At 39.1% G+C, this 21,227-nt stretch overlaps 1 protein-coding gene across 8 annotated transcripts in view; it reads left to right on the top strand.

Annotated features, from left to right (window-relative positions):
• Window positions 1-21,227, top strand: part of LOC135199512 (phospholipase D1-like) — a 93,048-nt gene that overhangs the window by 61,382 nt on the left and 10,439 nt on the right. For 5 of the 8 annotated variants that reach the window (XM_064227626.1, XM_064227624.1, XM_064227629.1 and 2 more), the window contains exons 14-19: window positions 839-977; window positions 1,395-1,534; window positions 2,149-2,856; window positions 4,384-4,452; window positions 16,031-16,212; window positions 16,714-16,841. In XM_064227626.1, coding sequence (XP_064083696.1) covers window positions 839-977; window positions 1,395-1,534; window positions 2,149-2,856; window positions 4,384-4,452; window positions 16,031-16,212; window positions 16,714-16,841 — 1,366 coding nt within the window. The remainder of the gene's footprint in view (window positions 1-838; window positions 978-1,394; window positions 1,535-2,148; window positions 2,857-4,383; window positions 4,453-16,030; window positions 16,213-16,713; window positions 16,842-21,227) is intronic. The other 3 variants (XM_064227627.1, XM_064227631.1, XM_064227628.1) reach the window with 3 other exon arrangements.

Here is a 21,227-nt window from a genome sequence, read left to right as displayed (position 1 = left end):
GGCTGCCATTCTGATATTAAATTGATTTATTGTTGATCTGAAAGTTAGACTGGAATACTGAAAAACGACGTTTGACCTCTGCGAAGGAGTCAGGTCATCCCTGGTTGCATATGCAACCGGGAGAATGGCACTTCTGGATGACAACCAACTCCAATTGGGGGACTACTCACGGGAATTAAATGGGTTTATTTATTGTAAAAGAAAGGCTAGGATACTGAAAACCATAACCTTTGACCTCTGTTAAGGTGTCAGGTCATCCCTTACCTGACTGCATATGCAACTAGGAGAATAGCATTTCCATATGGCATCCAACTCTAGTCAAATACAGAGACTACCCACCTCCTGAAGTGTAAATCTCCCAGTTGGTTCATGCATGCATGTAGAAGACCCTCTGTACAAAAGGGCTTGAGTTATTATTAATTTTTCCAACCAAACTTGGTATTATAGGTCTTTTTTTTTTTTTTTTTTTTTTTTTTTTTTTTTTTATAAATGAAAATGCCACCATGACATTCCCTGGTTTCAAGTCCACAGCAAGGTCACGCATGCGCAAAGACAACCCATATATAAAGGGCTTTTGTTTATATACATGGCAGAAATATAAATGACTTCAAAAATTAGCTACGTTTTCTATTTCTTCACTTTTAACCAAACTTTATACCGTATTAATCAGTCTAATTTTCATTAATAAATGAAAATTCCGATACTTTTTATTCCTCTAATGGAGCAGTGTTCTGAAGTATCATTTTCACAGATTAAAGGAAATTTGTAATAATAAAAATGACCATATCTTTCATTCCTCTAATGGAGCAGTGTCCTAATCTGAGAGTCCTTTTCGCAGATTGGCGGAGGTTTTGCGTCGGCAGGCCGAACGCGGAGTTATGGTGTTCATCCTTCTCTACAAGGAGGTGGAATTGGCCCTTGGGATCAGTTCCATCTTGACCAAGCAGACTGTTGGACAACTTCACGAGAACATCAAGGTGAGAGCGAAGTGAAGTCGTACTTCAATTTCACGAACTTCTGTTCTTATTGGCTACATTATTATCGTCATTTCTCGCTAGGGTACCATTTTGAGGTGTGATATATTTTAAATAAATCATTTTAATGGAATGTTGAGTGTAAAATACAAATTAGTTTAGTGCAGGAGCTACATGGGAGGACTGCTGTAATCTGTAAAGTATCTAGATGATATTCAAGTGCAGCTGTAACTCAGGGTCCATGTTACTTAACAAACTGTTAAGGAAATTTTGGTTTGATTAGTGAAGGCATTTATGTATCATTCCACACTTATGTTGACTGACCATTTTAGAAAGAATTACTAAGTGTCCTTTAAAATAAGTTTTGCACTGTATAGGTACCGACTTAACCAGCATCTAAAACGTTTTGCATTGCTTCAGATTCTACGGCACCCAGACCACTACGCTGGAGGTGTTCTGTATTGGGCCCATCACGAGAAGATGGTCATAATCGACCAGATGTATGCCTTTGTGAGCGGCATTGACTTGGCGTTTGGTCGATGGGATGACTCCAGGCACAAGTAAGTAGTTTTCTAGTCGTTTGTCCTTGTAGGGGGATAGTGCCATCAGTGCGCCCCATGCAGTGCACTGCAGGCATTACTTAAGGTTCTTTGCAGTGCCCCTTCGTCCCCTAGCTGCAACCCCTTTCATTCCTTTTACTGTACCACCTTTCATATTCTCTTTCTTCCACCTTACTTTCCACTATCTCCTAACAGTTCCTGTTACACCTTTCAAACCTTTTCATTGTCAATTCCATTTCAGCGCCGAATGACTTCATAGGTCCCATTGCTTGGCCTCTGGCCTAAATTCTATATTCTATTCTATTCTAGTCGTTTGTAACTGTTGCATTATAGTGGCAAATGTCAGTTTAGATATATAAGTAAATTAATGGAAATAGGATAAAGAAAAGAAATTAAAAAGTTTATTCTGGATGTATGAAGTTAGAGATATGTATTCAGACACATATGATTGACAAATTTTTATACAGACAGCTTTGATTACACGAAATGAAGTCCACGTTTTTTCTCTACATCAATGTTTTTAAGTTTACTTTATATTCAGTAATGTAAATTGTGCTGTATTTTAATTCAAAAAGTCTTTCAGTGCCTAACTTTTTATCATTATTTATTGACAGACTTTTAGATGTAGGTCACGCTGGCTTACAGTCACCCCAGGGTGCTCAGTCTCCGAGCGTCCCTCAGGGGCCCCAAGGGTCCACTTTGATGCACCTCGTTAAGGGGACCAACGAAGTTCTCGTGAAAACCGTAACGCAGTCTACTCCCAGTAGCAGGAGGTCTTCTTTCGACAACGGCTTGTCAGATGATCACACCCTTAGTACCACACTGAGTTCTATTATATCTAGTCAAGTGGAAGTCACCCCAGATGTTCAGGTAGCTTATCGTCAAGAAGACAGTAGTAAGGGCGGCAAGTATTTAGAGCCAGGTGGTTTCCCCAGCAGAGACAGCGACAGCGTCTTGAACGACCTGCCCGGCGATAGCTCGAATGTGAATATGAGCTCATTGCAAAGCGAATCTAGGTACAGAGGAGAAGACGAAGACGCTTCTCTCAAAGATAACGTCTCCTCGTACGAGAAGGCGTCCCTATCTAGTCATAGCATGAAGTTCGTGAAGAGGAAACTGCTGAGGAGGAGTACGCGCGGGGACAAGCGTACGTCCACCGCCACCTGCCACCAAAATTCCGACGGGGAAGAACACTCTGAAGGAAGGGTGGGGAAAGGGCTAAAAGAAGTGAAGAAAATGGGTCTCGAACTGGTGGAAGAAGTCAAGGAGAAGGGACGAGAAGTTCGAGCCTGGACCGCTACGAAACTTCCTCAGCTACACCGGTGAGTGAAAGTTTGCACGTTTATGTTTGTTTGCTATTGAAAGCTTGTAGAAATGCAGTGCTGTGTTTTTTTGTGATTGAGCAAAGGCACATATACAGTGTGCAGATTTAATAGTACTATAGGTTATGTACAAACACTCCCTTATATACAAACTGAACTTCCAACTGGCAAGGGCTTCTTGTTGCCATGCAGTGTTCAGTATACTTAAATCAACATAACTTATTTTTGTAATTAATGAATTTGTAAAGTAAAGAGGTTATAGCTAATTGTTCCTACCTTCAGCATGGCTACCTCAGGAAATTTACAGGTTGAAATTCTTGAAGTAAGGGGAGTGTCTGTATTTCATTTCAAATTTTAGTCTTTTGCTTAACCAGTACCGCATAAATTGACCCTGATGTGTCCCATGTAAAGACTGAATTGAAAACATATATATATTTTTTGAGCTCCGACAGGGGAATTTATCCATACATATACATTCATGCAATTTTTGGAATTTGAATGCTGTGTGGCAAAGTTCAAAGTTAACTCATTTTTGTTGTCCCTTTCCAGTGAGGATGAATTAGTTGACTAAGTAGAAATGCAAAGTATTTTGACATTTTTCCCTAACATTTTAAATTTCTTCCAATTCTTGGAAATTAAACCAATAAGCTTTAGTGCTGCAGGTTCTGTACCTCTGAAAATTCAAGCTTTGTAAAAGAGAGGAAGGTGAGAGAAATGTATATACCATGTTACATTAGAAGAAGTATATTTTATTTCTTCTTAGTACGAGACAAAAACATCCCCCATTTTACTTCATAATTAGCCTGGGCTCGTTGCGACTTTCAAATTTAACGTAAACTGTTTAGAGGGAGAGTGAAAGCAGTAGAAAGAAACTCATATGACATTTTGATAATACTTAAAATCCTGTGTTCGTAGAATATATGTATAAGTTGATTCATATATCCATTGAATTCACTTTTACTTTCTACTCTCATTTTTTTTCTCCCCTCTTATTTGTGTGTGAAATTACTTTTTCCTTTTTTCAGTCTTGTTTCTTTGACTTTTTTCATGTCCAATCTTATTTTCCATTTATATTCCATCATTCAGTTGCATTTATCAATTTATTCCTTTTGTTAATCTCCTCTTTCCTCATTCTTTATTTCCAAATACTTTCGTTAACTCATTTTTGTCATGTTTTTTATCATTTCTTCTGTTTTCCTTCTAATAATACAGTAATTGTAATGAAAAGCATTAATTTACTTAGTTATATTCAGAATTGACTCTGTAATTCCTCATTAAAAAGCAAGGTTGATTTTGCATGACAGATAGTGTAAAGCCAAAGTATTTATTAGTCAACTCTGTCGTATTCAGAATTGCCTTCGTAATTCCGCATTAAAGAGAAAGGTTGATTTTGAACGATTTCTAATAATCACTAATATTGCTGTGTGCTTGTGACTGTTCCCATGCATGGAGGAGCCAAGCATGAGTGTTGGCGTTTTGTACGTCGGAATGACTTGTTTGAATTTTTTGAACGCTCCCAAATTACAGGAGAAACAGCTCGAGCTCTGAAGTGTCGGACGAGGATGAAGTTGACAATCCTGAGCACGGAGTGAAAAGGTTGGTTATTTTTTCATTTTATCTTAGTGACAAATCGTTCTCTTATAGTGCTGGTTTGAAATAAAACAGTGCATTGTTTTTATTATTTAGCTTGATACAGTAAACCTCTGGATTCGGAGGCTCTCAATTCGCAAACTCACTGATTCAAGGATTTCTCTGGAAAATACATACACATTATTCGTGGAAAATTCACCTATTTGCTGTATTTTTCACGTTGAAATATTCACCAATTACTGAATTTTCATATCACTTTCATGATTAATGCACTTTTTGTGATAAAACTAGTATCAAAATACTCAGGTATAAGCATTTTTAGTTTTTTTTGTGTTTGAACTATCAAAATAGACAGTTAGGGCATTTTTGAACTCAAAATAGACAGTTAGGGCATTTTTGAACTATCAAAATAGACAGTTAGGGCATTTTTTAACTCAAAATAGACAGTTAGGGCATTTTTGAACTATCAAAATAGACAGTTGGGGCATTTTTGAACTCAAAATAGACAGTTAGGGCATTTTTGAACTATCAAAATAGACAGTTGGGGCATTTTTGAACTATCAAAATGGACAGTTGGGGATTTTTGAACTAATCCACATAGACGTTAGGGTATTTTTGAAATATCAAAATAGACAGTTAGGGCATTTTTTGAACTAGCAAAATAGACAGTTAGGGCATTTTTTTGAACTATCAAAATAGACGTTTAGGGCATTTTGAACTATCAGAATAGACCAGTTGAGGGCATTTTGAACTATCAAAATAACAGTTGGGGCATTTTTGAACTATCAAAATAGACAGTTTGGGGCATTTTTTGAAACTATCAAAATAGACAGTTTTGCATTTTTGAACTCATAAAATAGACAGTTAGGGGCATTTTTGACTATCAAAATAGACAGTTGGGGCCATTTGTGACTTTATTTTTTCAAATAAAAAGACAGTTGGGGCATTTTTTGAACTATCAAAAATAGACATTTTAAGTCATTTTTTGAACTAGTCAAAATTTTTAAGACAGTTAGGGCAAATTTTTGGAACTATCAAAAATAAAAGACAGTTAAGGGGCATTTTTGAAAAACCTATCAAAATAGACAGGTTTTTAGGGCATTTTGAACTATCAAAACTTTTTAAAGACTGTTAGGGAATTTTTGAACTATCAAACTAGGACTGGTTAGGCTTTTCTTTTTGACCTTATTTTCAAAATAAAAGACTGTTAGGGCATTTTTGAACTAATCAAAAGGAGATTTTTGTTAGGGCATTTTTGAACTATCAAAATAGAAGTTCGGGACCATTTTGACCTAATCAAAATAGACAGTTGGGGATTTTTGAACTATCAAAATAGACAGGAGGGATTTTTGAACTATCAAAATAGACAGTTAGGGCATTTTTGAACTATTCAAAAAAGACAGTTAGGGCATTTTTGAAAACTATCAAAATAGACAGTTTGGGAGCATTTTTGAACGTAATCAAAATAGACAGCTTAGGGCATTTTTGAAACTATCAAAATAGACAGTTGGGGGCATTTGAACTATCCAAAATAGAACAGTTTGGGGCATTTTGAATATCAAATAGACAGTTTAGGGCATTTTGGAAACTATCACATAGGACAGTTAGGGCATTTTTGAACTATCAAAATAGACAGTGTAGGGCATTTGAAACTATCAAAAATAGACAGTTAGGCATATTTGAACATCAAAATAGACGTTAGGGCATTTTGAACTACAAATAGATGGAGGGCATTTTTGGAACTAATCAAAATAGACTGTTAGGGCATTTTGAACTATCAAAATAGATTGTAGGGCATTTTGAACTATTCAAAATAGAGACTGTTAGGGCATTTTTGAACTATCAAAATAGACCGTTAGGGCATTTCGAAACTATCATAAATAGACTGTTAGGGCATTTTTGAAACTATCACAAAATAGACTGTTGGGCATTTTTCTGAACTATCAAAATAGACGTTAGGGCATTTTTGAACTATCAAAATAGACAGTTTAGGGCATTTTTGAACTATCAAAATAGACTGTTAGGGCATTTTTGAACTATCAAAATAGACTGTTAGGGCATTTTTGAACTATCAAAATAGACTGTTAGGGCATTTTTGAACTATCAAAATAGACAGTTTAGGGCATTTTTGAACTATCAAAATAGACAGTTTAGGGCACATTTTTTGGAAATCTCATAGACTTGTTAGGGGCCATTTTTTGAACTATCAAAAATGACTGTTAGGGGCATTTTTGAAACCTAAAATCCAAAATTTTTTTAAGAACAGTTTTTAGAATTTTTGAAAACGATCATAAGACAGGTTTTAGACTTTTTGACTTTTAATCCGAGTTTAGGGACGGTTTAGGGCATTTTTGAACTATCAAATAGACAGTTTAGACATTTTTGAACTATCAAAAGAGTTTAAACAGTTTTAGCAATTTTTGGGGAACTATCAGAGTAGACAGTTTAGGGCATTTTTGAACTATCAAAATAGACTGTTAGGGCATTTTTGAACTATCAGAGTAGACAGTTTAGGGCATTTTTGAACTATCAAAATAGACAGTTGGGCAGGTTGAAACATCAGAGGCTAGAAAGTTTAGGGCATTTTGAACTACAAAATAGACAGTTAGGGAATTTTTGAACTTATCAGAGTAGGGACAGTTTGGGCATTTTTGAAAACTATCAAAATAGACAGTTAGGGTATTTTTTGAACTTATCAAAAATAGACTGTTAGGGCAGTTTTGAAAATCAAAAATAGACTGTTAGGGCATTTGAAACTATTAAAAATAGAATGTTAGGGCTTTTTGAACTATCAAAAATAGACCAGTTTAGGGCCATTTTAGAACTATCAAAATAGACAGTTTAGTTATTTTTGAACTATCAAAAATAGACAGGTAGGGCATTTTTTGAACTCGAGTAGACAGTTTAGGGCATTTTTGAACTATTCAAAATAGGAACGGTTAGGGCATTTTTTGAACTATCAGAGGAGACAGTTTAGACATTTTTGAACTATCAAAATAGACCGTTAGGGCATTTTTGAACTATCAGAGTAGACAGTTTAGGGCATTTTTGAACTATCAAAATACAGTTAGGGCATATTTGAACTATCAACATAGACTGTTAGGGCATTTTTGAACTTTTCAAAATAGACTGTTAGGGCATTTTTGAACTATCAAAATAGACTGTTAGGGCATTTTTGAACTATCAGAGTAGACAGTTTAGGGCATTTTTGAACTATCAAAATAGACTGTTATGGCATTTTTGAACTATCAAAATAGACAGTTTAGGGTATTTTTGAACTATCAGAGTAGACAGTTTAGGGCATTTTTGAACTATCAAAATAGACAGTTAGGGCATTTTTGAACTATCAAAATAGACAGTTAGGGCATTTTTGAACTATCAGAGTAGACAGTTTAGCGCATTTTGAAACTATCAAAATAGGACAGGTATTTTGAACTATCAAAAATAGACAGTTTAGGATTTTTGAACTATCAAAATAGACAGGACAGATTAGGGCATTTTTGAACTATCAAAATAGACAGTTAGGGCATTTTTGAACTATCAAAATAGACAGTTAGGGCATTTTTGAACTATCAGAGTAGACAGTTTAGGGCATTTTTGAACTATCAAAATAGACAGTTAGGGCATTTTTGAACTATCAGAGTAGACAGTTTAGGGCATTTTTGAACTATCAAAATAGACAGTTAGGGCATTTTTGAACTATCAAAAACAAAATAGACTGATGGGTTAGGGGCATTTTTGAACTATCAAAATAGACAGTTTAGGGCATTTTTGAACTATCAAAATAGACAGTTTAGGGCATTTTTGAACTATCAAAATAGACAGTTTAGGGCATTTTTGAACTATCAAAATAGACAGTTAGGGCATTTTTGAACTATCAGAGTAGACAGTTTAGGGCATTTTTGAACTATCAAAATAGACAGTTAAGTATTTTGAACTATCAAAAAATAAAAGACGTCGTTAGGGGCATTTTTGAAATTTTTAACTATCAAAATAGACAGTTAGGGCATTTTGAAACTATCAAAAATAGGACAGACAGATTTAGGGCATTTTGAAATTAACTATCAGAGTAGACAGTTTTTAGGGCATTTTTGAACTATCAAAATAGACAGTTAGGGCATTTTTGAACTATCAGAGTAGACAGTTTAGGGCATTTTTGAACTATCAAAATAGACAGTTAGGGCATTTTTGAACTATCAGAGTAGACAGTTTGGGCATTTTTGAACTATCAAAATAGACCGTTAGGGCATTTTAGGGCATTTTGAAATATCAAAATACAATTTAGGACAGTTTTTAGGGCATTTTTTGAACTAAAATCAAAAATAGACAGTTAGGGCATTTTTGAAACTATCAGAGTAGACAGTTTAGGGCTTTTTTGAACTATCAAAATAGACAGTTTAGGGCATTTTTGAACTATCAAAATAGACTGTTAGGGCATTTTTGAACTATCAAAATAGACAGTTGAGGGCATTTTTGAACTATCAGAGTAGACAGTTTAGGGCATTTTTGAACTATCAACATAGACAGTTAGGGCATTTTTGAACTATCAAAAGAGTAGACTAGTAAGACAGTTTAGGGCATTTTCTTGAAACTATCAAAATAGACAGTTAGGGGGTTTAGGGTATTTTTTGAACTATCAAAATAGACTGTTAGGGCGGGCAGGTTTTTGAACTAATCAAAATAGACTGCTTTTTAGGGATTTTTGAACTATCAAAATAGTTTACTGTTAGGGGCATTTTTGAACTATTCAAAAATAGACAGTTTAGGGCATTTTGAAATATCAAAATAGACAGTTAGGGCATTTTTTTGAACTATCAAACAATAGACGAGTTTAGGGCATTTTTGAACTATCAAAATAGACAGTTAGGGCATTTTTGAACTATCAGAATAGACAGTTTAGGGCATTTTTGAACTATCAAAATAGACAGTTAGGGCATTTTTGAACTATCAGAGTAGACAGTTTGGGCATTTTTGAACTATCAAAGTAGACCGTTAGGGCATTTTTGAACTATCAGAGTAGACAGTTTAGGGCATTTTTGAACTATCAGAGTAGACAGTTTAGGGCATTTTTGAACTATCAAAATAGACAGTTACATTTTTTTTTAGGGGGGGGGGGGGCATTTTTGAATTTACTATCAGAGTAGACAGTTAGGGCATTTTTGAAAACTATCAAAATAGACTTTTGTTATGGCTTTATTTTTGAACTGTCAAAAATGACAGTTTAGGGCATTTTGAACTATCAAAATAGACTGTTAGGCTTTTTGAACTATCAAAATAGACAAAATTAGCCCGTTTAGGGCATTTTTGAACTATCAAAATCAGACTTTTGTGAGGGCATTTTTTGAACTATCAAAAAAACCTAGACTGTTAGGGCATTTTTGAACTATCAAAACAATAGACGTTAGCATTTTTGAACTATCAAAATAGACAGTTAGGGCATTTTTGAACTATCAAAATAGACTGTTAGGGCATTTTTGAACTATCAAAATAGACAGTTTAGGGCATTTTTGAACTATCAAAATAGACTGTTAGGGCATTTTTGAACTATCAAAATAGACAGTTTAGGGCATTTTTGAACTATCAAAATAGACTGTTAGGGCATTTTTGAACTATCAAAATAGACAGTTTAGGGCATTTTTGAACTATCAAAATAGACTGTTTAGGGCATTTTTGTTGAACAATCAAAATAGGACAGTTTTAGGGCAATTTTTGAACTATCAAAAATAGACTGTTAGGGCATTTTTGAAACCTATCAAAATAGACTGTTAGGGGCATTTTTGAAAACTGACTATCAAAAATAGACAGTTTAAAAAGGGCATTGGTTGAACTATCAAAATAGACTGTAGGGCATTTTTTGAACTACTCAAAATAGGGACTGTTATAGGGCATTTTTTAACTATCAAAATAGACAGTTAGGGCATTTTTGAACTATCAAAATAGACAGTTAGGGCATTTTTGAACTATCAAAATAGACAGTTAGGGCATTTTTGAACTATCAAAATAGACAGTTTAGGGCAGTTAGGGCATTTTTGAACTATCAAAATAGACAGTTAGGCATTTTGAACTATCAAAATAAGGGCAGTAGGGCATTTTTGAACTATCAAAATAGACAGTTTAGGGATTTTTGAACTATCAGAGTAGCAGTTTAGGGCTTTTTGAAATATCAAAAAATAGACAGTTTAGGGCATTTTTGAACTATCAAAATAGACTGTTAGGGCATTTGAAGGGTATCAAAATAGACAGTGAGGGCATTTTTGGAAAACATTCAGAGTAGACAGTTTAGGGCAATTTTTTGAAACTATCAACATAGAGTGTTAGGGCATTTTTGAACATCAGAGTAGGACAGTTTTGGAGGGCAATTTTTTGAAATATCAAAAAAAAAAAAAAAAAAAAATAGACGTTAGGGCATTTGTGAAACTATCAAAAATAGAAGGGTTAGGGCAATTGTTAACTATCAAAATAGACTGTTAGGGCATTTTGAACTATCAAAATAGACTGTTAGGGCATTTTTGAAAACTATCAAAAAGACAGTTTTAGGGCATTTTGGAACTATAAAATAGACAGTTAGGGCATTTTTGAACTATCAAAATAGACAGTTCTAGGGCATTTTTGAAAAAAAAAAAAACTATCAAACATAGACAGTTTAGGGAATTTTTGAACTATCAAAATAGACAGTTAGGGGCATTTTTGAACTATCAAAATAGATGTTAGGGATTTTTGAAACTATCAAAATAGAAGTTAGGGCATTTTTGAACTATCAAAATAGACAGTTAGGGCATTTTTGAAACATCAAAAATAGGGACTGTTGGGATTTTTGAACTATCAAAAATAGACAGTTTCGGGCATTTTTGAACTACAAAATAGACTGTTAGGGCCGTTTTGAACTATCAAAATGACTTTTTACGTCTTTTGAACTATCACATAACTGTTAGGGCATTTTTTGAACTAGCAAAGAGACTGTTAGGGCATTTTTGAACTATCAAAATAGACTGTTGGGCATTTTTGCACTCTCAAATAGACAGTTTAGGGCATTTTTTGAACTTCAAAATAACTGTTAGGGGAATTTTTGAACTATCAAATAGACAAGTTTAGGGCATTTTTGAACTATCAAATAGACGGTTAGGGCATTTTTGAACTATCAAAATAGAAGTTTAGGCTTTTTGAACTATCAAAATTGACTGTTAGGGCATTTTGACTATCAAAATAGACATTTTAGGCATTTTTGAAAACTATCAAATAGACTGTTAGGGCCATTTTTGACAATCGAGATGGACATTTTAGGGCATTTTGAACTATCAAAATGACTGTTAGGGCTTTTTTGAACTATCAATATACTGTTAGGGCATTTTGAACTATCAAAAATAGACAGTTTATGCTTTTTGAACTATCAGAATAGACTGTTAGGGCATTTTTGACTATCAAAATAGACTGTTAGGGCCATTTTTGAACTAATCAAAATAGACAGTTAGGGCATTTTTGAACTATCAAAAATAGACTGTTTTAAGGGCATTTTTTGAACTATCAAAATAGACAGTAGGGCAATTTTTTGAACTATCAAAATATACAGTTTTAGGGCAGTTAGGGACTTTTTGAACTATCAAATAGACAGTTTGAGGGCATTTTTGAAACTATGCAAAATAGACGTTTAGGGCATTTTTTGAACTATCAAAATAGCAGTTTAGGGCATTTTGAACCTATCAGAAAGTAACAGTTTTAGGGCATTTTTGAACTATCAGAGTAGAACAGTTTAGGGCATTTTGAACTATCAAAGTAGACATTAGGTGCATTTTTGAACTATCATAGTAGAACAGTTAGGGCTTTTGAACTTCAAAATAGACTGTTATGGCCTTTTTGAACTGTCAAAATAGACAGTTTAGGGCATTTTTGAACTATCCAAAAATAGACTGTTTAGGCCCTTTTTGAACATCAAAAAATAGACTGTTAGGGGCAATTTTTTGAACTATCAAAATCGACTGTTAGGGCAATTTTTGAACTATCAAAATAGACTGTTGGGATTTTTTAACTATCAAAATAGACTGTTATGGGCATTTTTGAACTATCAAATATACAGTTTAGGGGCATTTTTTGAAACTATCAAAATAGCTGTTAGGGCATTTTGACTAATCAAAATAGACAGTTTTAGGGCATTTTTGAACTAATCAAAATATACTGTTAGGGCATTTTGAACTATCCAAATAGCCAGTTTTAGGGCTTTTTTGAACTATTCAAATAAGACCTGTTATGGCATTTTGAACTCAAAAATAGACAGTTTAGGGCATTTTTGAAACTATCAAATAGACTGTTAGGGCATTTTTGAACTATCAAAATGACTGTTAGGGCATTTTTGACTATCAAAATATACAGTTTAGGGCATTTTTTGAAACATCAAAATAGACTTTATGGGCTTTTTGAACTATCAAAATAACTGTTAGGGCATTTTTTGAACTACAAATAGACAGTTAGGGCATTTTGAACTAATCAAATTAAGACGTTTAGGGCATTTTGAACTATCAATCGCCAGTTAGGGCATTTTGGAACATCAAATAGACAGTTTTAGCAGTTATGGCATTTTTGAACTATCAAAATAGACAGTTAGGGCATTTTTGACTATCAAATAGACAGTGTTTAGGGCATTTTTGAAACTATCAAAATAGACAGTTTTAGGGCATTTTTGAACTATCACAGAGTAGACAGTTAGGGCTTTTTTGAACTTCAAAATAGACAGTTAGGGCAATTTTGAACTAAGTCAAAATTGACTGTTAGGGCATTTTTGACTATCAAAAGTAGACAGTTGAGGGCATTTATTTTGAACTATCAAGTAGACAGTTTAGGGCATTTTTGAACTATCACATAGACAGTTTAGGGCAATTTTGAACTATCAGAGTAGACAAGTTTAGGGCATTTTTGAACTATCCAAAAATAGACTGTTAGGGCATTTTTGAACTATCAACATGAGAAAGGTTTAGGCGTATTTTTGAACTATCAACATATGAACTGTTTAGGGCATTTTTGACTATCAAAATAACTGTTAGGGCATTTTGGAACTATCAAAATAGACAGTTTAGGGCAGTTTTGAACTATCAAAATAGACAGTTAGGGCATTTTTGAAACTTATCAAAATAGACAGTTAGGGCATTTTGACTATGCAAAATAGACATTTTTAGGGCATTTTTGAACTATCAAAATAGCACCTTTTGCATTTTTTGAACTATCCAAAATAGACTGTTTAGGTGCATTTTTGACTATCAAAATAGTCAGTTTTAGGGCATTTTTGACTAATCAATAGACAGTTATGGCAGTTTTTGAACTATCAAAATAGATGTTAGGGCATTTTTGAACTATCTAAAATAGGGACAGTTTAGGGCATTTTTGAACTATCAAAATAGTTATTTTATGTTAGGCATTTTTGAACTATCAAAATAGACAGTTTAGGGCATTTTTGAACTATCAAAATAAGACAGTTTAGGGCCCCCCATTTTTGAATATCAGAGTAGACAGTTTGGGCATTTTTGAACTTACCAAAATAGGGACCGTTAGGGCATTTTTGAACTATCAGAGTAGATTTTAGGGCATTTTTTGAACTATCAGAGTTAGACAGGTTTTAGAATTTTTGAAACTATCAAAATAGACAGTTAGGGCATTTTTGAACTATCAGAAGGTAGGACAAGTTTTAGGGCATTTTTGAACTATCAAAATAGACTGTTATGGCATTTTGAACTATCAAAATAGACAGTTTAGGGCATTTTTAACTATCAAAACAAGATTTAGGGCTTTTTGAACTTTTTATCAAAATAGACTGTTAGGGCATTTTTGAACTATCAAAATAGACTGTTAGGGCATTTTTGAACTATCAAAATAGACAGTTTAGGGCATTTTTGAACTATCAAAATAGACTGTTAGGGCATTTTTGAACTATCAAAAAATAGACAGTAGGGATTTTTGAACTCAAAATAGACTGTTAGGGCATTTTTGAAATAATTCAAAATATAACAAGTTTAGGGGGGCATTTTTGAACTTCAAAATAGACTGTTAGGGCATTTTTGAACTATTCAAAATAGGACAGTTTAGGGCATTTTTGGAAATATCCCAAGAAATAGACTGTTAGGGCATTTTTGAACTTTTCAAAATAGACTGTTAGGGCATTTTTGAACTATCAAAATAGACTGTTAGGGCATTTTTGAACTAATCAAAAATAGGGACGTTTAGGGCCATTTTTGAAACTATCAAAATAGACTGTTTAGGGCGGGATTTTTAACTATCAAAAATAGGACAGTTTAGGGCATTTTTGAACTATCAAAAATCGACGTTAGGGCCTTTTTTGAAACTATCAAAAATAGACTGTTTAGGGCATTTTGAAACTTCAGGAGTAGGACAGTTAGGGCAAATTTTGAAACTATTCAAAATCGGACGGTTAGGGCCATTTTTGAACTATCAAAAAAGACTGTTAGGACATTTTGTGAAACTATCCAAAATAGACTGTTAGGGCATTTTTGAACTATCAAAAAGACAGTTTTAGGGCATTTTTGAATATCAAAATAGGACGTTAGGCTTTTGAACTATCAAAATAGACTGTTAGGGCATTTTTGAACTATCAAAATAGACAGTTAGGGCATTTTTGAACTATCAAAATAGACAGTTTAGGGCATTTTTGAACTATCAAAATAGACAGTTAGGGCATTTTTGAACTATCAAAATAGACAGTTTAGGGCATTTTTGAACTATCAAAATAGACAGTTAGGGCATTTTTGAACTATCAAAATAGACAGTTAGGGCATTTTTAGAAGGATTTTAAGTATATTTGTGGATTTTTGTCCTTAAGAATGATTGCTTATTATCATTATTATTATCACAAATAAATTTAGTTAGCTAAATACCTTAGCTATATAATAATGGTAGATGAAACCTTTCTAGCTAAAAATATCTTAGTTTTCACAGAGCCACAGGGCTTGACTCACCTAGGGCTTACCTAAAAAGAACGTGTTTTTAAATAAAAACAAGAAATTGATCAATAAAAGTGTTGGAGGAGTTGAACATCAATGTGAAAAAAAATAGGAGGGAACAAATAAAAAGTATAAGTTAGAAAGCTACTGTAGCATTCCTGAGTCCAAAGGAACCTTTATGACTGATTGTAGTGTTCTGTGTAAGTCACTTTGATAACCAGTGGCATATTCTGCTTAGTCTTTTATCAAGTAAATAATTGTTTTATTATTTTCTGTACTAAATGTAAATTATCCCAAAGAATATTGTACAATATTAAGTATATAGTGAATAGACACTGCTTATATCATTATGAATCTCCCAGTGAGATACTTGAAGTTCCTGTAGCACAGTGATACTCAGAAAGTCGGTCAATAATTTCTCAGTTGATTATTTCATGTGACACATTTAAGTCAGACACTTAGTTTTTCCACTTACGAATCATGTCGCTGCATGTACAGTGAACCTAATTATTTCTGAATCTTGTCACTGCATTTGCTATTGATCTCATTAATTCCTGATGTTTTGTTTAGAAAAGCTTTCTTTTCTCTAACCAAAAAATACTGTTTTCACTGGAGTAATGAGTTTTTCCTCTCCGCCCCTCTAGCATCTACAAGTTTCACCGTCACAGGTTAGGGGACAGACACAAGATGGGAAGCACTTCGTCCCTTGCCCAGGCTCACAGCGTCCTCACCAAAGAAGACACAACGTCCATCCACCTGTGGGTTGGGAAGGACTACGTGAACTGGATTAGCAAAGATCTGACCAATTTAGACAAACCTTTCAAAGGTAAATTGTCTTTGTTGTTGAAAAGTGAACCCTTATTCACATGGAACAAGCCTACAGGGTCCATTGACTTGAAATTCACACTTCCAGTCCTTTTCATTCCTTTTGCTGTGTCTCTGCTCGTCTTCTCTTTGTTCCATCTTACTATCTGCCCTCTCAACAATTTTTGCACCATTTTCACCTGTGAATCACCTCATAGGTCCCAGCGCTTATCTGATGGCCTAGATTTCATATTCCAATTTCAATGTCCTCAGCCAGTATATCTGTATTTGTCTGCTCGATTAGAGAATAATTCCTAATATGACATGGTAAATTTTTTAATCAATTTGTATTTTTCATAGCTAACAAACTCTCTTTCTTAACCATAGGATAATCTTGCACTAGCTGGAAACTGGTTAAAACAATCAAAGATTGTAAAGCAAGGAATCTGTGGCATCTGGCAACTCATGTGTATATGAGGTGTTTTTAAAGCAATTATTAAGCAATACCGTTCGTACATTTCAGATATCGTCAACCGGCATCAAACTCCGCGGATGCCTTGGCACGACATAGGCCTTTTTGTCGAGGGACCAGCCGCCAGAGATGCTGCCAGGCATTTCATACAGAGATGGAATGCTGTGAAGACGGAGAAGGTGCGTATACATACATAGATTGTTTCACTGTACTGTAGCACCTCTACTTAGGAGATGCTTTTGGGATCTGCTGGGTTTTTGAAAGGTGAAAAACTTTATTAAGTAACATAGATCTTGGACTATAGCCTGCGTTTGTTTCTAAGTCCTCAGATTAACCAATGCTTTTGGGGTTTCTCTTTCTGATAAGTAACAAACCCTATTATAAAGTTCAGAGACCCTCTGCTTATACCTGCCTATTTTAATAGCTTTATCATGAAAAATTTATTTAAATATGGAAATGCAGTAATTAATTAATATTTGTTCCGACACGGCATACAAACCTTCGGTCCTTTTACAATAGGAAGGTTACTAGCGGCAGCTGGATAGGTCGTAAGCTTTCGAACAAGGGGTTCGGTAGTTAACTGCTTGTCCGACAGGCGGGCGCGCGCGACTGGGAGGTAAACAATCACTTTTGCTTTCGGCCTCACAACGAGTGGACGTGTGTTCTGCGCTCTCTGCCCGCTTCTTTGTCGTTTGCTTTCCTTTTTTGTATGGTTGTGTTTCTCTCTTTCTGTGAAGATTATTGTAAGTACAATAATTTCTCTTGTATTTTTTTCATTTATCCAAGTGAATATTGTGATCGATCATGGATTCTCCGCGCCCTGCTACCATCCGGCGATTGTGCCCGGGAACTGAGGGGCGTAAATGCTCTGTGCTCGGTGTCGGGGGCGTGAGTGTACTCGCGCCGAGCCTTGTGATGTATGTGTGTCTTGGTCGGAGGCGCAGTGGGGCTTGTACAAGGGTAGGAAGAAGCAAAGGCCGGCAAAGGAGTCGTCAGAGAGCTCTCCCGCGACTCCTTTGGTTACGGACACTTCATCTTCTTTCCTGCCCCCGGCTCAGCTCCCACGGTTGGCGCCTTCCCCTGCGGGGGGGGTTTCCAGGTCCTTCTCCTCACCCGATCTGTCGAGTGTGGAGGAGGGCGCTAGGTACCCTGACGTGGAGTTGTATTCTGGGTCCTCTATCCGTTCGTCTACACCGCGCAGACGGGTAGAGGCTCCTGCTAACCACCCGACCTTTGCTTCCTCAGGTGCTGCTGCTGCGAGGGACGGCCTTGGACAGGTGTGAGCATCGTTGGGCTTGCAGGGCGTGCCGAGTGTCCAGGGGCTGCTCCACCATCTAGCTGGCTCTGTTGCGGTCACGCATGCCACGGTGACCACCACTACCACGACCTTGTCGACCCCTGGCTATGCTTCGCCTCCTCATCTGGTGTATTCCCCGCATGCGGTGTCTGTAACACCAACTTCATCGGTGCAGGGGCCGATCGCCGTACCACGGGGGAGTGTGATGCCACCACCACCTGGGTTTGCCGTGCTGCCTCGACCAGACTTCGTGTGCCCGAAGAGCTCACCCCTGGACCTCCTGCCGGTGCCAAGGATGTCGGTGTCGCTGGTCCGTCCTCCTGGCTTGACTGTACCTCCTGCCGTACCTGCCCAGCCGCTGACGAGTGATGTGATGTTGCCGACCACTGCTGCCGTTCCTGTACCCGTTCCTGCCGTCTCTGTTCCTGCTGTTCCTGTGATGCCTGCACCTGCTGATGTCGTTCCTGTTCGTGGCGCCGCTGCTCCTGATGTTGGTCTGTCTGGACAGGTGCGTCCGGGCCCTGTTGCTTCGGCAACAGCAGCCCCGGCTCCGCCCTGGATGGCTGACTTGACATTGGTCCTGAGGAAGCTGACGAAGAAGAAGAGGAAGAGGAGGAAAGTGTCGTCATCGTCTTCGTCGTCTGCCGCCTCTCCCCCTTCATCTTCTAAGGCTTCACAGCCTAAGAAGAAGAAGGTTGCCTCCTCCCCCCCTAAGAAGTCTCCTTCGGGAGCTTCTAAGGGCCCGTCTCGCTCCGGTGAGACGGGGGGTTCTTCCGCTGGTCGTCCTGCTCCTTCGGGAGCAGGGCCCGTCTCTTCTTCCGCAAGGAAGAAGACTACGGGGACCAGAGGGGTGTCGGCTAACACCAGCACTTCCTCGCCTGGTGTCAGTGGCTCTGCCACTGCATCAGGTTCCGTCTCGGCCTCTCGTTCGCGAGAGGTACCGAGTGTACGGTCGCCTACCAGCGATCGTGCAGCCAAGAACCAGACCTCTGAGCCCGCTCAGCGTCAGGTTCACGGCACGGAGCGGAAGACTGGTGACAGCCGCTCACGCGACTCTCACCAGACCAGCTCTCGCTCTCGCGGCGACCAGCTGGCTACCCGGGCTGACATGACGGTCCACGACCGGCCACGGGCTGAGGCTGGGAAGAGGTCCCCCCGTTTGCCAGTGCCAGCCGTGGACGTGCTGTGAGGACAAGCACCGGTCTCACTGTGACAGTGGAGCCTGCAGGTCGCCTGACCGTCGCTCTCACAGAGAGCGATCGGGTACGGCAACCAGCACCAGCTCTTCTGACACTCGAGATCGGGGCCGCTGTGCTCAGTCCAGCCGTTCTCCACAGCGAGACGGTTCGACCAGGCCTGCAGCTCGATCGCCACCGCGGGTTGACGATCGCCTGCAGCCCTCCAAGCCTGCTGGTTCTGCCAGCGAGCGAGGGGGAAGCGTCAGGTCTGCCTCTCCCGTACCTTCAGCCTCCTCGGGCTACACCGGGAGGAGCGAGGTATTGAGGAGTGATCGTGAGGGGTGCGCCCCTCATGATCCCACCACGATGCCCTACGTGCCAGGCACGGTTCTAGGACCGGCCAGGACGTATGTGCAAGTGGCTGGAGGAGACCGAGCTGGGTCTGTCGCTGTTCCCCCCCTCGAGTGGGGAGGGTCTCGGGAGCTGCTCCTGTTCGAGGGACTGGACGGTCCTACTCCTCAGGATGCAGTGACTCCGGAGATCCAGAGGAACTTTGCCGAGGTAATTGCGCTGATTCGTCAGCACAACGACCTCGGGGAAGGGTCGCCACTCCCACCTTCCGAGCCCACGTCCCGGCTCGAGTCGTTCTGGGGCCCGAAGAGGGAACCCAGACCGACGGTGGGATTGCCGTGATCGCAGCTCGCCGACTCGGTTCTGGACCAGGTTGAGTCTCTTGTCTCTGGGCAAGACGGCTCTCTCAAGTCCGGCAGGTCGAGCAAGCTACTTCCGCCTCCTCTACTACGACAGCGGCGTTTCTACGTGCCGTCTGAAGACCCGATGCCGCCCAAACAGGTAAACCCGGAGTTAGCCAGGCTAACACCGGGGGTGTCTCTGCAGCAGCTCCTGTCAGAGAACCTATGGTTCTTGCAGCAAGAGGCACTTGGTCTGGAATCCACTGCCATGGCAGCTTTCCAGGCCGTCTCCTGGATAGACCTGTGGTCCCTCACAGTGTCTAAGGTCGCAGCCAACTCCGGGGGAATCTCTCCCGAAGAAGACTCGGCCTTCAGGAGGCTTTGCCAGTCTGGGGGAAGAGCCATCTCCTTCCTAGCCCACCAGACGGTAAACCTGTGGGCCAACCTGGTACTCCGACGTAGGGACGCTGTCCTTACTCGAGTATCTAGGGTGGCTGGGCGTGAGGCGGCATTAGGGCTTCGTAATGGACCTTTACGGAGTTCCTCATCTCTCTTCCCAGGAGAGATGGTGGACGCTGCGGTGGACAGACGGCGCACTGATGACAGTGACCGTCTGGTACACCAGGCAGTTTAGAAGGCTTCTGGGCAGCCTCGAACTGCGGCCAAGCCAAAGAGCTCGGCTAGCGCTTCCACGGTGGCTAAGACGGTAGTTGCGTCGAAGCCCCGTGGGAAGACTCTGTCTTCTTCGTCTTCTGCCAAGGGGGGCCGTAACCAGCCCTCCTCCCAGCCTTCCTTCTCACGAGGAGGGTCTGGGAAGAAGTCGAAGAAAGGGGGGAAATGCTAGGGACGGCGTTCCCCCTCACCTGCTGCCGGAATGGGGGGGTGCCTGGCCAGCCATTGGGCAACCTGGCAGTGCTACGGCGCCGAGACCTGGATAGTAGATGTCCTTCGGGAGGGATATCTATTACCTCGAAGGACGTAGCATTAAGACAGGAGATCCAGACCATGCTGAGCAAACGAGCTGTAGAGATCGTCACGGATCAGTCACCGGGCTTCTACGGTCTGCTTTTCCTGGTGGAGAAGTCTACGGGGGGCTGGCGCCCGGTGATAGATCTCTCTCCCCTGAACCGGTTCGTTCGCCAGACCCGGTTCACGATGGAGACGGCACGCTCCGTGCTCGACTCCATCAGGGAGAACGATTTCATGCTTTCAGTGGACCTGAAGGATGCGTATTTCCAAATACCCATCCATCAGTCCTCCAGAAAGTACCTCCGCTTCATCCTCGACGGGACGGTGTACCAGTTCAGGGCACTCTGTTTCGGTCTCTCAACCGCCCCACAGGTGTTCACGCGAGTGTTCACTCTGGTGTCTGCTTGGGCCCATTCGCACGGGATACGT

Source organism: Macrobrachium nipponense, chromosome 25 (genome assembly GCF_015104395.2).
Source record: "Macrobrachium nipponense isolate FS-2020 chromosome 25, ASM1510439v2, whole genome shotgun sequence".
Taxonomy (NCBI): Eukaryota; Metazoa; Arthropoda; class Malacostraca; order Decapoda; family Palaemonidae; genus Macrobrachium; species Macrobrachium nipponense.
The sequence above is the reverse complement of the archived record's forward strand: the minus strand, read 5'-3'. Positions and strand labels throughout refer to the sequence as shown.